General features: G+C 52.0%; 1 protein-coding gene across 7 annotated transcripts in view; it reads right to left on the bottom strand.

Moving 5' to 3' along the window:
- MAP4 (microtubule associated protein 4) overlaps positions 1-14,194 on the bottom strand; it is a 139,063-nt gene that overhangs the window by 35,953 nt on the left and 88,916 nt on the right. For 6 of the 7 annotated variants that reach the window (XM_088066820.1, XM_088066817.1, XM_088066828.1 and 3 more), the window contains exons 11-13: positions 13,673-13,816; positions 12,864-13,010; positions 7,172-11,827 (exon numbers count right to left, since the gene is read on the bottom strand). In XM_088066820.1, coding sequence (XP_087922946.1) covers positions 7,172-11,827; positions 12,864-13,010; positions 13,673-13,816 — 4,947 coding nt within the window. The remainder of the gene's footprint in view (positions 1-7,171; positions 11,828-12,863; positions 13,011-13,672; positions 13,817-14,194) is intronic. The other variant, XM_088066838.1, reaches the window with a different exon arrangement.

The raw sequence follows: 14,194 nt of genomic DNA, 5'->3' as shown, positions 1-14,194 counted from the left end.
TAAGGCACTGCTATATTTAAAAACAATGACTAAGGAACTGTAAGTTATATGAATCTTTCCTGACATCCTCTAATTAACCAGAATAGTTCCACCCACAACCTTCACTTCTCAAAGAGCCTCAATGATTTTTTTTCTGCTTTAAAATATTCTGAGGTGTCTTGCTGTGGGAAATGGGCTCTCAGCTCACGGCTCGTGCTCTCCCTCCTCCCTGATGTGGGAATAATGTTTGCAAGCACTTGCTCACTCTGAAAGTACTGACTCTGCTCCCCAGTCTGGCAGGCCCTGAGTTCCTCTAACCCCATGGAATTCCTGTTATTCCTCCATTCCTCACTCAATCCAACCTGAGATTTTTTTTTTACAGGAAATCTCAATCCATCACAGATGCCTTAAAGCTCCCCAGGAGTGAGGGCAGCCCTCTAAATCTCTCTGAAACCACCTAGGAGGTTAATATTTGATTTTTATCTCTTTTTTTTTTAAAAAAAGCAAACACCTACCATTTTTTTAACAGAGGAGAAAACCCTCTTTGATTTTGGGGCTGGTACTTCAGAGCCCAGGGTGATGGAAGGGATTTACATCACAGGGAAGAAAAGCCTGATTGCAGGTCAGTGTACAGCCAGTCCCAGCCTCTGCTGCTGCTTTATTAAATAATATTTTCTAATGCAGGAAATGAACCACAGTCAATACCTGGGATGCTCGGAAGCAGGAGAATGCTTAGCTATGAAAAATCTCCACAGTCATCCAGTATTTAATCTCTCAGGACATTAATGGAGGTAATGCAGAGTTCATCCACTGAGAGCTTTCCAACAGCTTCCTCCTGCCCACTGCATGCTGCTCCCAGACCCCATCCCAGCTCCAGTGCCCTGGATAGAGATCTTTTACCCAGCCAATTTCCATTTCCATTTCCATTTATCAATGTTCTTCCAGCAAGCCGTGACCAGCAGCTCTCCCACCAGGGCTTTGCTCCCTCTTGGTCCTTTAGATTCTCATAAACCTTAAGAATCGCTACAATAAATAAATTCTGAAGAATTCAAAGGCAAACTGGTCAATGAGGCAGAAAGGCTGGAAGGATGTTCAGAACACAGAGCTGGGCAGATTTTGAGAGGTGACTCAGGTAAGGGAGGGTCTCACTGGAGCAGAGCTGGGCTGGAAGGGGGAGTAAGACACCCTCAAAGGAGCCCAATCACTGCTTTTACCCTCAGTTCAACGTGGAGGAAGATTTTCTACTCTTCAGGTACCAGATCTGGAGTTTCCCTCTCCTCTGGGCTCTCCAGCACCTTTCATGGCAGGCAGGAGCAGACATCGCTACAAGATCCTGTAAATCAGGCCTTGGTCCAGCTGCCCCCACTGCCTGCAGCTCCCCACTCCCTCCCCAAGGTGAGAGCAGCCTGGTCTCCAGGAGAAAGGGTTTATTCTGCCTGTTCACATCCTTCCATCCTCATGAACTCCTGTCCTTCCCTGCAGCCAGAGCTGACAGAGATCTGCCTGTCCGGGCTGCTGACACACCCAGCACGGTCCCAGCTCCATCACCGACCACCCCTGCAGCCACTCACATCTCCTGGGATGCTCTGGCTGATCCTTTTCCAAGGACAGCCATTCCCAAGGGATGCCTGTGCCCTCCCTGGGCCGCTCCAGGTGGAACTGGGCTGTGCCAGTCCCCGCAGCGGGCGGAGATCGCTACATCCCACGTCAGCTCTGGTACCCAATCTGCAGCCTCCCAGCCTCAGCAGATGAATCAGCCTAGTGCTTCTATTTTTGCCTCACTCCCGAAGCTATTACTTATCCCTGCTAATGCTCTGGGTTTTTTTTTACTTTGCTTTAATCTAACAGAATCGTTTCTGTGCAGCCTCTTGTGCTGGTTTCTAAGGCAACATCACTTCCCAGGATGATGAGCTCCTCCGTGCCAGCCTCGTTGGTGTGGTCTCTAATTAAGAGTTATTACCAAGAACAGCAATCAGAGGCACGAGGCAAGCTCTGGGTGTCCAGGAAATTGGGATTTCCACAGCCCCTGCCCCGTGTGCTCACACACACACACACACACACATGGGCTGTGGAAGCAGCCTGACACCCCTGCTCAACTCACTTCACTTCTCCCCACAGGCTGCAAGAAGCCAGGCTCAAGGGTAAAACTGGAATATTTAGGATTCTGACCACCAGAACCTAAGCTGAACATTGCAAAGGTGTGGAGCTGTACAAACCTTAAACACAGCCTCGTGTTTTATAGGACGGGTCATTTACGGATCAAATCCTGCTTTGGAATTTACATCCAAAAACCAGAGATCAGCCAAAACCAGAAATCAAACATTCTCAGAGTGTTTCCAACTCAATATTTGCTTATTGTGGGGTTATTTCATAGTGGAAACCGAGAAGAGGCAACACAAAATTCACCAAATGATGCACAAGCCACAGACACCAGCCAGGAAAAGATGCCTGGAATTCAGATTTCCCCAGAAAGTTAAACAGCATCGCTGTCCAAATGTGGTCAGCAGCCTCAGCCTGGCACAATCTGCAGCCACAAGTGGATTTGTTTCGCTCCCAGCTTTTCTTGAAAATCAAGGATGAGCAGGAATATAAGATAAAGGAAGGAAATCAAGCACAGGAAGCCTGGCCAAGGGAGAGCTGGGCATGGCTGCATCCAGCTGGAGAGAAACCAGGACCTGGGTAGGAAACAGGGCAGGAAAGCAGCTGGGAAAAACCAGGGATCTGCACTGGGATCCAGCTGGTCTGGGCAACCTGGAAAGAACAGAGAGCTGTGGGTGGGACAGGACAGGAGGGTGGCTTTAGATGGGATTTTGGGAAGGAATTCCTGGCCTGGCACAGGAGCCCACAGCAGCTGGGGCTGCCCCAGATCCCTGGCAGTGCCCAAGGCCAGGCTGGATGGGGTCTGGAGCAGCCTGGGATGGTGGGAGGTGTCCCTGCCATGGCAGGGGTGGCTCTGGGTGAGGTTTGAGGTTCTTCCCAACCCAAACCATTTGGGATTCTGCGTTCCTGTTGGACCAGAGGCCCCTGAGCACCCAGCACTGCAGAGCTGCAGCTCTGGAAAGACATCCTGTAAGCTCAGCTCAGGCTCCAGCCAGGGCCAGAAGCAGCACCTGCACTAAAGCTCCTGCACAAGCTGGACCAAGCTGGCTCCAGGGCTGGGGCCAAGGGCTCCTCACAGAGCCCTGGAACACTCACAGACCTGCCTGCTGACACCCGAGGGGCTCAGCTCCCCCACACACCCCTCTGGGACAATTAGCAGGTCTTTAATTAATGAACAGGCTGCAATATGACGACGCTGAGCATTTCCAAAGCAGCTCTGTCATTACCAGCTCCTGCACCACGGTTTGTGCTGATGATCTCAGGATGACTGGCTGCACCTACACATCCTCCAGCCCCTGGCCCGATTAACATAACGTTAATTAGCTGATGAATTCCTGTCAGACAAACCCAATTACAGTCTGGGGTCCCACAGGAGAACTACAAACCTGATATTATTTTACTGTGCAAAAGCTAGACCCACTTAAAATAATGGTAACTGGGCAGGAAAAGAAAATATTTACAGCAAGAGCTTCACTGTGGCTGCAAAAGCAAAGCAAATCCTCTCATTAGACAGGGATGGGCATTTCTTGCTTTTAAATGTATTTGATTTGCACACAAAGTGTTGAGAAATCTGACTGTGGCAGGCTGGCACGGGCTGGGGACAGGAGGCAGCCCCAGGGATGGGGATGGATGCAAGGAAAGAGGGATCCAGGAATGAGATGAGCACTCCAAGAGACCCCCCAGCCCCCATTTGGGGCAGGAATTCAGGAGCAGACTGAGTTGTGCAATGAGCACCGGGATCCGAGCTGGCCCTGGGCTGAACAGCTTATGCAAATCAAAATCCATAAGAGGATACAGCCCCCAAACACTGAAACAAATTAATTTCTTTTTTTAAAAATCCACTATTCTTCAAGGACAGATTGAAGAAAAAATATATCTTTTGCAAGTTTCCCTTGGAAATAGAGCTTTAGGAGTGGAGGGGGATGTCAGCAGCAGATCAGAATCCAACAGCCCAATTTCATTTCCCATCATTTCCCCCTCAACCATCCCCAGCACCTCCCTGGAAATAGAGGATTTAGGACCCACACTGTCATCTCTAATTCCCAAACTGAGTTTTAATTCACACAAAGGTTTGGTCCCATTGTAAAGGCTGATAATGCCTGTCATGTTTCTATTATCAGCTCAGCTGCCTCCTGATATTAAAAAATATAAAATAATTTTCCAGGAGGCTCTGGGGCAGTTCTTCCAATGGCAACAACAACGAGAACCTCAAATAAACCCAAAAGAGGGATAAGGGATTAAACTCAAGAATTGCATGATCAGCCTTACAGCCAATGTTCCTTAAGCTGCACAGTCAAAAATAGAAAAAAAAAAATAAAATTACAGAAGTGTGCAAGGCCTAATTTCCAGGAGATGGATCCAGCTTCCGTCAGAGAGAGGAATCTGAAGCATCACAGTTGCCATGACTCCCGAGGGAGCTGGATCACAACACTGGGACCTATTTTAGCAGCACAGACAGGAGCTGATGTTTTTAGGGAAGCATCCTGTTATCCTGGAACACACAGTGTAGGACATGGGAGCCTGCCTAAAGGATTTCATCACTGAACTTCAGCAGGAGGTCCTCCAAAATGCCTCAGTTGGGAGTAAATCACAGCCTGCCCACCAGGGGAAAGAAACACAGATGGAAAGGGACAAGGGATGGAGGGACAGGACACAGGGAATGGCTCCCAGTGGTTGGATGGGATATTGGGAAGGAATTCCTGGCTGGGATGGAATTCCCAGAGCAGCTGTGGCTGCCCCTGGATCCCTGGCAGTGCCCAAGGCCAGGCTGGATGGGTTTGGAGCAGCCTGGGACAGTGACAGAGGTGTCCCTGCCATGGCTGGGCTGGCTCTGGATGATCCTGAAGGTCCCTCCTAACCCAACCCAACCCATTCCAGGATCCTGTGAGGGTGCCAGGTGGAGTGAGAACCTCCCAGTCCTGCCTGACAGTCACAGGTGAGGTGTTGGCCAAGAGCTAAAGGTTCCAAAGCCCTGAGCGTGCCACTGCCACACAACAGGAGCACCAACAGGCACATGGAGAGGATGAAAGGAATGTCACCCAGCAACATCAATGAAATGAAAAACAACATGGATGAAACGAAAAGATGTCACCCAGTCCCTGTGACAGCTGGACTTTCACAGCCAGCTCCCAGATCCCTGGAAACAGTCAGAAAACGTGTGGAGGTGGCACTGGGGAACGCGGTGGCCTTGGCAGTGCTGGGGTTAAAGGCTGGGCTTTTCCAAGCTGAACAATTCCCTGGTTCTGTGAGCACAGTCAGGGATCTCAGCACCTTTCCCTTCACGGAGCTCTGGGCACTTCCACACCACTGGTGCCAGCTGAGGGATGCAGCCCGGCCTCGTGGGGGTCTGCAGCTCGTGCAGGAGCTGTTCCATGCAGGGCTCCCACGGGGGAAACGGAGACAACAGCCTCACTCATGGATCTGCATTTCTGGGAATGGGCTGCCCAGGGAGGCTCGGAGTGCCCATCCCTGGAGGTGCCCAAGGAAGAGCTGGACGTGGCACTCGGGGCCCTGGTGGGGATTGGGCACAGAACTCCAACCCTAATGATCCTGGGATTCTGGACCTGTGGGAACACGGCACCAAGAGCTCCAAAACAAGCTGAGCCGTGAACTGTGGCAGCTCCTGAGCTGGGATCACTGATCCAGCTCCTGGCCCTGCACCCCAACAATCCCAGGGCATCCCTGAGGGGTGTCCTGGAGCTCTGGCAGGGCTGGAGCTGTGCCCATTCCCTGGGGAGCCTGAGCAGTGCCTCACACCCTCTGCGGGAATTCAGAGCTGGACCTTCTGAGCCCCTCTGAGAAACCTCAACAAACCAAACTCTACAAAGTGCTGAAAGGAGGAAAGCAGTGGAAGGTTATCAAAGCCCTGAGTAAACTCACACCAGGACAACTTCCAGGTGGCAAAGTTTGTGCCAATTTACTCCAGGCTGCAGTGCTACTCTGAGCCAGGGCTCCTCCAATCCGTGCACCTGGGCAAGGTGTTCAGGAGGAGCTTTTCTTTCCAAAACTCCTGGCAGACAATGGAAAGGCTTTGAAGAAATGTTGGTTTTGTAAAAGACGCTGCCTTCAGCTTTCCCTTTGTTTTGTTGCATCATGCAGCAAAGAGCATCACTTCTGCAGGCACAGGTTCATGCAGAGAACACCATTTCCACTAAAATAGAACTACACCAGGTTATGCAACACTCATTAAAATTACAAAACCTCTCAAAAACCCCAGCAGCATGTTAAGGCACTCTGGAGCTCAGGCTCTGCTGAGTTAGTGGCTGCATCATGCAAACTGGCAGCAAGAAACTCCGCAGGAACAGCAACAAACTTTCATGGCTGATGACAAGGCAAAAATGGAGAGCACCTGAGGGCAGGGAAAAACTTCCCAGCCCATCTCGGCAGAGTGGGGTTCACAGAGATGCCAACTCTTTCTGAGGAAGCTTTAGGATGAGCACAAGTACAAGAATATTTGTCATTTCATCTCTAGCTGTAGTTTAAAATTTCTAAGAACTGAGTTCAGTTCTATGGGATGAATTCCAGCTCATTTCCTATGAGCACAGGGACCTTGTTCCCTGGAGAAGAGCCAGGGTGCCCAGCCCTGGACGCTGACCAGCCCATCCAAAGTCTCCTGAGAGGGATAAAGTCCCAAAATTTACATCAGTCCCACCATTGTTTTGTTAGAGCTGCTTTGGAAAAGGTTCTGATTCTAGAAAGAAACACATTTTGTGGATGAAGTGGCTCAAGGAGGCTCAAGCCAAAGCAGCTGCAGGAGGAGAAGGGGATGCAGCTGAGGTGGGATAAACCCAGAGCCTGCCACAACAGGGACACGACACTCCCTGCCCCTGGCATCCTGCATCCCTGAGCAGCCTCAGGAGGCAGAAGCCAAGGCAGCTCCACCTCCAGGAGTGCCCATTTCCCCAAACACTGCCCAGGATTTGCAGAACTCACTCCGAACAAACCAAACCCCAATGTGGAGCTCTGGAACCAGCACCATCAGCCAGGCAAGCAGCCCCAGAGCCCCTGAGAGCAGCACACACCCCTCATGCCACAGCAGGATGAGGCTCAAGGCCAGGCAGGGACACAGTTCTGCCCCTGGCCACTCACACACCTCTGTCCTGCCGCGCCTGCCGGGGACCAGCTCTGGCCAGCGCTGGCCTGGCCACCAGGGCTGGCACCCCCCGGGCCTTGGTGGGTCTCATGTAGCCCTTGAGCTGCTCTGCTGCCTTCAATCTCTCTTTCTTTGCCTCTTTCACTGCTTTCTGTTCACATTCTTCTGTTTCTTTACTTGGGGCTTGAGATTCCTTCTCTTTGGTTATTCCTTGAGATTCCTTCTCTTTGGTTATTCCTTGAGATTCCTTCTCTTTGGTTATTCCTTGAGGTTCCTTCTCTTTGGTTATTCCTTGAGGTTCCTTCTCTTTGGTTATTCCTTGAGATTCCTTCTCTTTGGTTATTCCTTGAGGTTCCTTCTCTTTGGTTATTCCTTGAGATTCCTTTTCTTTAGTTATTTCTTGAGATTCCTTTTCTTTAGTTACTTCTTGAGGTTCCTTCTCTTTGGTTATGTCTTGAGATTTTTTCTCTTTAGTTAATTCTTGAGGTTTCTTTTCTTTAGTTGTGTCCTGAGACTCCTTTTCTTTAGCTGTACCTTGAGTTTCTTTATTTGTGTCTCGAGAATCCTTTTCTTTGGTTTTGTCTTGAGGTTTATCCAGCTCAGACTCTGGCACCGGAGCGTCCTTCAGGAGAAGCTCTCCTCCACGAGGAGCATCCTTCATGAGAGCCTCAGCAGCAGGAGCAGGGCCCTCCTCTGCAGGCTGCCAGGGCCCTGTTCTGCTCTCTTTGGGCTGTTTCTGGGTGGTTTGGGCAGGTGCCCCACGAGGGCCAGCAGCCTGAGGCTCAGTGCCCCTGTGCTGGGGTGAGCTCTGCTCCCTCCTCGTGTCCCCTCCAGCTTTCCCGTCCATCCCAGCTCCTGGCACAGCCCAGGGCACGGCTGGAGGGGATGGGGGAAGGATCCCAGTGCTGGGAGGGGTCCCTGCAGGGGCTGGGGGAAGGATCCCAGTGCTGGGAGGGGTCCCTGCATATGGGGAAGTGATCCCAGTGCTGGGAGGGGTCCCTGCAGGGGCTGGGGGAAGGATCCCAGTGCTGGGAGGGGTCTCTGCAGATGGGGAAGTGATCCCAGTGCTGGGAGGGGTCCCTGCAGGGGCTGGGGGAAGGATCCCAGTGCTGGGAGGGGTCCCTGCATATGGGGAAATGCTCCCAGTGCTGGGAGGGGTCTCTGCAGATGGGGAAATGCTCCCAGTGCTGGGAGGGGTCCCTGCAGAGGGGGAAATGCTCCCAGTGCTGGGAGGGGTCCCTGCAGGGGCTGGGGGAAGGATCCCAGAGCCCCTCTCTGCTCTGGGGGTCTCTGCTTGCCCCGTGCCCCCCACGGCTGCTCCGTGCTTCGGAGGAAGCTCCGAGGGAGCCTTGGCACTGCTGGGCTTCTCATCAGAGGGTTTTGTTTCTTTATCATCCACCTTTGCCACGGGGGAAAGGTCACTTTTGTCCTTGGGCTGGCCTCTGTGTGACACCTCAGCCTCTCTGCTTTTGCCACCTCTCTGTGGCTCCTCTTGGGCAGGTTCTTTGTGTCCCAGGCTGGTGGGCTGCTCATGGCACCTCTGCATCTCCTTCTCAGCACCAGCTCCACGCTCCTTGCTGCTGTTCTCTGCTTCCAGAGGAAGAGGAGGAGGAGGAGGAGGAAGGCCCCCAGTCCCTGCAGCCCCTTCCCTCTGCTTTGGGAGGCCACAGGGAGCATCACCTCTGTCACTACTTGCTGTGCTCTGAGCCACGGATTTCAAGTCACTTCTTTTATTATTCCCAAGTCTTTGAGGGCCAGCGGGAAAGTTTTTAATGTTTCTGTTTTCATCTACAAAATCTGTGTCTTCCATCCCACATCCCAGCCCAGATCCCAGGGGAGGCTGTGCTTCACTCCTCTCTGGATTTGCCTCTAGAGGAACATGCCTGGAAGCATTTTTAGCCTTTTTACTGCTTCCATCATAACCCCTCTTTTTAGATCTCTCAGTGACTGGGGCCAGGCTGGGATCTGACACTGCTGGATGCTCTGGAATATAATTTTTATTCCTGCTGCAAGGACTGGCACCTCCTGCCTCAGCTTTGTCCCTGATCTCCAGGCCAGGAGGAGGGAACATCCCTGCTCCTGCTTTATGCTCCAGCAGAAAAGGCTGCTGTGGGTCAGGCTCCCCCTTTCTGTGTTTCTCCTCATCACCTGGGTGTGATTTCCCTGGCTCCAGGGGCAAAGCAGGAGTCTCTGCCTTGGCAGGATCAGGCAGGGGACCTGCTGGAGTCCTGGAATTCCCTTTGCCTTTCTCAGCCTGAGTTTGCTGGCTGTGTCCCACTGCAGGGACATCAGCTGGCTGCAGCTCAGGTCTGTGCTCAGCCTTTTTGCCTTTCCCATCTCTGCTTTTACTCTTGGCCTTGTCCATCCCCAGTTCCCTGGTGGGACTGTGCATCCCTGCCCTGTGCTCTGGGAGAGGCTGGGATTTCTCTGCTTCCTTCCCTCTATTCATGGGCCAAGTTTCTTTAGCACTGCCAATTTCTGCCTCTGAAATCTCTGTTTTCTGGCCTGAAAGATTTGGCAGCTCAGAGAAGCTCCCACTGCCACCCTGGATTTTGGGCTTCCCCAGCTCCTCCGCCAACCTCTCTCTTTGCAAACCAGATCCCTTCTCCTTATCCAGGCTCATTTCCTTCCTGTTCCCAGGCTCCTGCTGCTGGCTGCTGTCCCCCCCAGCACCCGGGACAGCTGCCTGTCCCCAGGGGCTGTGCTCAGCCTCCTTCCTCCTCCCATCACTGCTCCTTTTCCTGCCTTTCTCTGCCAGCCCTGCGGCACCTCCGGCCTCTCTGCCTTTCCCAACCAAATCCACCTCTTTTGTCAGGCTCGTGGTGGCGGCCAGAGCAGGAATTTTGGCTCCCTCTTTGCTCTTCTCCAGCAGCAAAGCTTGGTCTAAAGCTCTCAAATCGGCTGTTTCAGGTTTCCCAACATTTTCTTTCGGTTTCTCCGGTCCCAGCTCAATCGATCTTTGTGTTTTAGCTGCGTTTTCCTGCAAGTCCCCAGCAGGGACACAGCCCCCTGCTCTGCCCTCATCACTGCCCTCCCTCACCTTACCAACCACCTCAGGAAAACTCCCTGCATCCATTTTACTCTCAAGGAAAGGCTGCTGGAAAAAGCTCCTTTCCCCTTTTTTGCTCCTTCCATCGCTGCCTCTTTTTTTGGGCTTGTCTGCAGCGCTGGCTGATGGGTGTCCTCTGGCAGGAACCCCCTGACCATTTTCAGGATAAACTGCTTCCTTCCCAGCCTCCCCTGTCCTCCCTCCCTCAGTGAATTTGCCTCCATCCTCTGCGAGCACCATCTGCTCCGAGAAGCTTTTTATTCTTTTGCCTTTCCCTTCGCTGCGCTTTTTTTTAGGCCTGTCCACCCCGTGTGTGGAGCTGGGATCTTTCCCAGCCCTCTGCTCTGGAGCAGGGGATCCTTTCCCTGGGTTTGGATCTGGGGAATCTGCCCCACCCCAGCCCCCTGCCCCAGCAGGGGAGGGATGTTTGGGAGCACCGGGGACACCCTCGGCCCTTCTGCCCTGCACAGCTGGAACCTCCCCAAGCTTTGCTGAAAGTGAAGCTGGAACAGGAGCTCCAGGAGCATCTCTTGGGGTCTGCAGCCCTCCCTCTGACCCTGTTTCACTTTCTCCAGCTGCCTTTGGCTCTGCAGGGAGCTTGTCCTCCAGGTGAGGCTGTTGGAGGGGTTCCTTTTCAACCCCGTTGCTTTTTTCCTGGTTTTTCTTGGCTGCCGTTTCCAGGGAAAGCTGATGCACAGAGCCACCGGGTGCTTCCCGCCCTGGAGATGAGGTTTTAGGCTCTTTATTTTTATGGGAAAGGGGCAATTCCAAAGGTTTGGTCTGTAAGGGAGTTCCTGCTTTGCTCTCATGGACTGTCAGGTCAGCTCCTCTTGACTCCTTGTGCTCCCTCCTCTCCCTTTTACCGGGGAAATCTCTCTCTGCGGGCCCGCTGGGTCCCGAAGCTGGAGCAGATTCCTCCAGCTCAGTCTTGCCCCCCTGCTCCGAGGGAACCTCTCTGCTCTTGCCTTTACATTCCAGCATCCAGCTGTCACCTCTCCTTCCCTCTGCTTTCGCTTCCTCCCGGGCTCTGGCACCCAGCAGAGCGGATTTTGGGGGCTGCTGTCCCGGGGCTGGCACTGGGAAGGAGTTTTGCTCATCCAGGATATGACTCCCAGTTGTTATTTTAGCATCTTTTGGCACATCCAGAGCTCTGCTCCCTGAGGGCGTTCCCTCAGGCTCTGGATTCTGCCATTCCAGCCCAAAGGGAGCATTCCTGGCAGCTCTGGAGCCGGCTCCGTTCTCATCCCACAACTCCATCCCTCTTGGCAGCTGGTTTCTCCTTTGTTTGGGTTTCTTTTTCTTTTTCTTCACCACGGCACCTTCCAAATCCCAGCTTTCCTGGGAGGGATCTCTGCAGCTCTCCACAGGCTCCTTGGGGACACTGGTGGCCTTTTTGTGAGGAACCCTAAAGCGAGGGGATGTTCCAGCACCACAGCCAAGCTCCACTGTGGAACAGGGATCTGCTCTGGGCTCAGGACTCTTCTGCTGTGGGAGACCTACGGGACGCTCCTCTGGCACATCTGTGAGAGGCTCTGGGGCAGGTTTTGCTCTGCCAAACCCACGGTCCCTGGATTTGGGAGCTTGCCTGACTTGTGCAGTGGGAAGACCTGGAATACAGGAAGCCTGCTCAAACATCAAGGCCGCTATTTGCTGGATAAAAGAAATAATAAATATATTCTGGGTGTGACTGCAGCCCTCTCAAACAGGCCATACAGGCAGATGTGCAGATTTCCCAGCGCTGGAATCACACCAGAGCCACCCTGAGAGGCCCAGGGCAGGTATTTACCCCAACACCTGTGCAATCCACCCCAAATCCATACACCAGTGCTCCTTAAACACGAGTCTGACACAGGCTCTTACCCCACCAAAAAGCACCATGCCACTGCTTTTTAAAAATGCATTAAGGATCCATTTTGTCTCAGCAAGACAAGATCAGAGAGAGCCTTTTTATATCTCTGGCTGGCATCCTTCCAGAGTGGGAAAACAGAAGTTTAGTGGGAAGATGGGAAGAGAGATGGGGGCAGGAGAGCCAAGATTCCCCAGCAGCAGGGAGGAAGCAGTGGGAGGCAGAGCCTCTGGCCCAAGGTCACCTGCTGTGTGTCCCTGGGGATCCCTCAGCTGAGCTCCAGCACAGGAGCACTCGTTTGTCACTTAGCCCTGGCCCACAAATCCTCCTCCACACCAAGGGTGAGCAGCACCAGCTCCTCTGGAGGCTGGCTCAGTGGAGCAGGAGAAAATCCCATCTTCCTCTGGCAATTACACAGACTGGGAAGGAGATCCTCACTGGGAATATCCTCCTGAGAATTAGCGATCCTCTTCGATACCAAAACCAAAGTTGGTGCTGATGGCAGAGAATGAGGAGCTCTGCAGTCCCCCAGCACAGCTGTGAGCCAGCCCCAGTGAAAAAGCACTCAGAGCACACAGATTTGGGCTTTTAGTTGGAATATGGAGGGAAAAGAGCCTTGGAGAGGGCAGGGATGCGAGGGAAGGGTGAGCCCAGCACCAGGAACGCTGAGAGCCACACCAAGACATTCCTGCTTGCCCAGGTGGCCCCAGAGCCAGGAGCAGAGGGTGAAGAGTTCCCAGAGGAGCTTTCCATCAGGAAATGGAGTGGTTTTTTTTGTATTATGATTTATATCCTACCTGTGGGCTCCTGCAGGGTTTTCCCTTCCTGAGGTTCTGCGTGTCGGATGTGGTTGTGCTCAGCCTCCTCCTTTTGTGCCTCACCATCCTCAGCAGGAGCAGATTTTTCTGGAAGGTCTTTATTTTCTAATGCTCCTTTTGCTTCAGCTGGAACATGAAAGACAGGAAGAGAAAGCTTCAGGTCTCAGGAGTACAGGCAGCCTGCAGCTGAACCCCAGCCCTTGCAGAGGGGTCAATTCTGTGTTCAACAGGAACGGGGTTTATGAGGCAAGGCTGGCTCATGTCCTCACAATCCCATTCCAGCAGCACTTTTCTATTCTGCACGTGCTAAGATGGGGGTAGAACACCAAGCAGGGGCTGTTTCAGGGCTTAAGCACAGGGTGAGGGTTTGTTTGGGTTTTTTCCTCTGTAATCAACCCAATTCAGACTATCCCAGCTTCCTGCTGGGAATTCAAATCCAGAACGAGCTCCATTATCAGCCTGGAGTCCCTGGCTAATCCTGATCATCTTGTATTCATCTATACCTTACAATACATCCACACAGCCACCACAACATTCCTCACTGCATAATTAGAGCTTTAATTTGTAAGCCATAATTACATGGGAGAGCAGTTCTCTCCGTAATTAATTTTATTTCAATTTTAAATGGAAAGCAAAACGACGACAGACATTGGTCCAACAACTGTGCACGAGGGAGAAAAGGACAAGTTGTGTGAATGGCAAAACCACTGAAATCCTGCTGGAGACTGAGTTTGGTGTCTGTGTTCTGTCTGTGTGGGGCAGAGCTCTGCTCTGGCTGCTTTTCCCACCTGCTGGCTCTGGCTGGTGGCTGCTTTTCCCAGGAAAGTGCTCGTCCAGAGGGCTTGGAGGGGCTTTTCTGTCCTTCATCTTCTCTGAGTGATCCACACAAACTTCTGGGACTTTGGATTCTGCTTCCACCTTTGCTGGTGCTTCTGCAAATGGAAGGTAAAGAGTAAAAATTTTTAAAATTCGGATCAGATTAAGATAAAAATTACTCCCTCACTTAATTTTTTATTTTCTGCAAGGAACTGAAGGGTTTCCTCACTCTCAAAACCTGATTTTTAGGATCTTTCTACCTTCCTGCATTGTCCTGCACTTCCTCTTTCATTCACCCACCTGGATCTCTCAGTCATTACAATCTAGTGGGGTTTTTTTGTTGCAACTTCTCTCTTTAAATTTATCCTCATTGTTAAACTAAAGAGTATTAGAAGATAAAAAAAAATATCTCACTCCAACCCCATCCACAACCAATCTGCTGCCTCTGCCCAGGACTATTTGCTGTGTTTTAGTAATATAAATATAAAATAAAT

Source organism: Pseudopodoces humilis, chromosome 1, assembly GCF_049639895.1.
Source record: "Pseudopodoces humilis isolate 2021_Gansu_Grassland_sample_001 chromosome 1, ASM4963989v1, whole genome shotgun sequence".
Taxonomy (NCBI): domain Eukaryota; kingdom Metazoa; phylum Chordata; class Aves; order Passeriformes; family Paridae; genus Pseudopodoces; species Pseudopodoces humilis.
The sequence above is the reverse complement of the archived record's forward strand: the minus strand, read 5'-3'. Positions and strand labels throughout refer to the sequence as shown.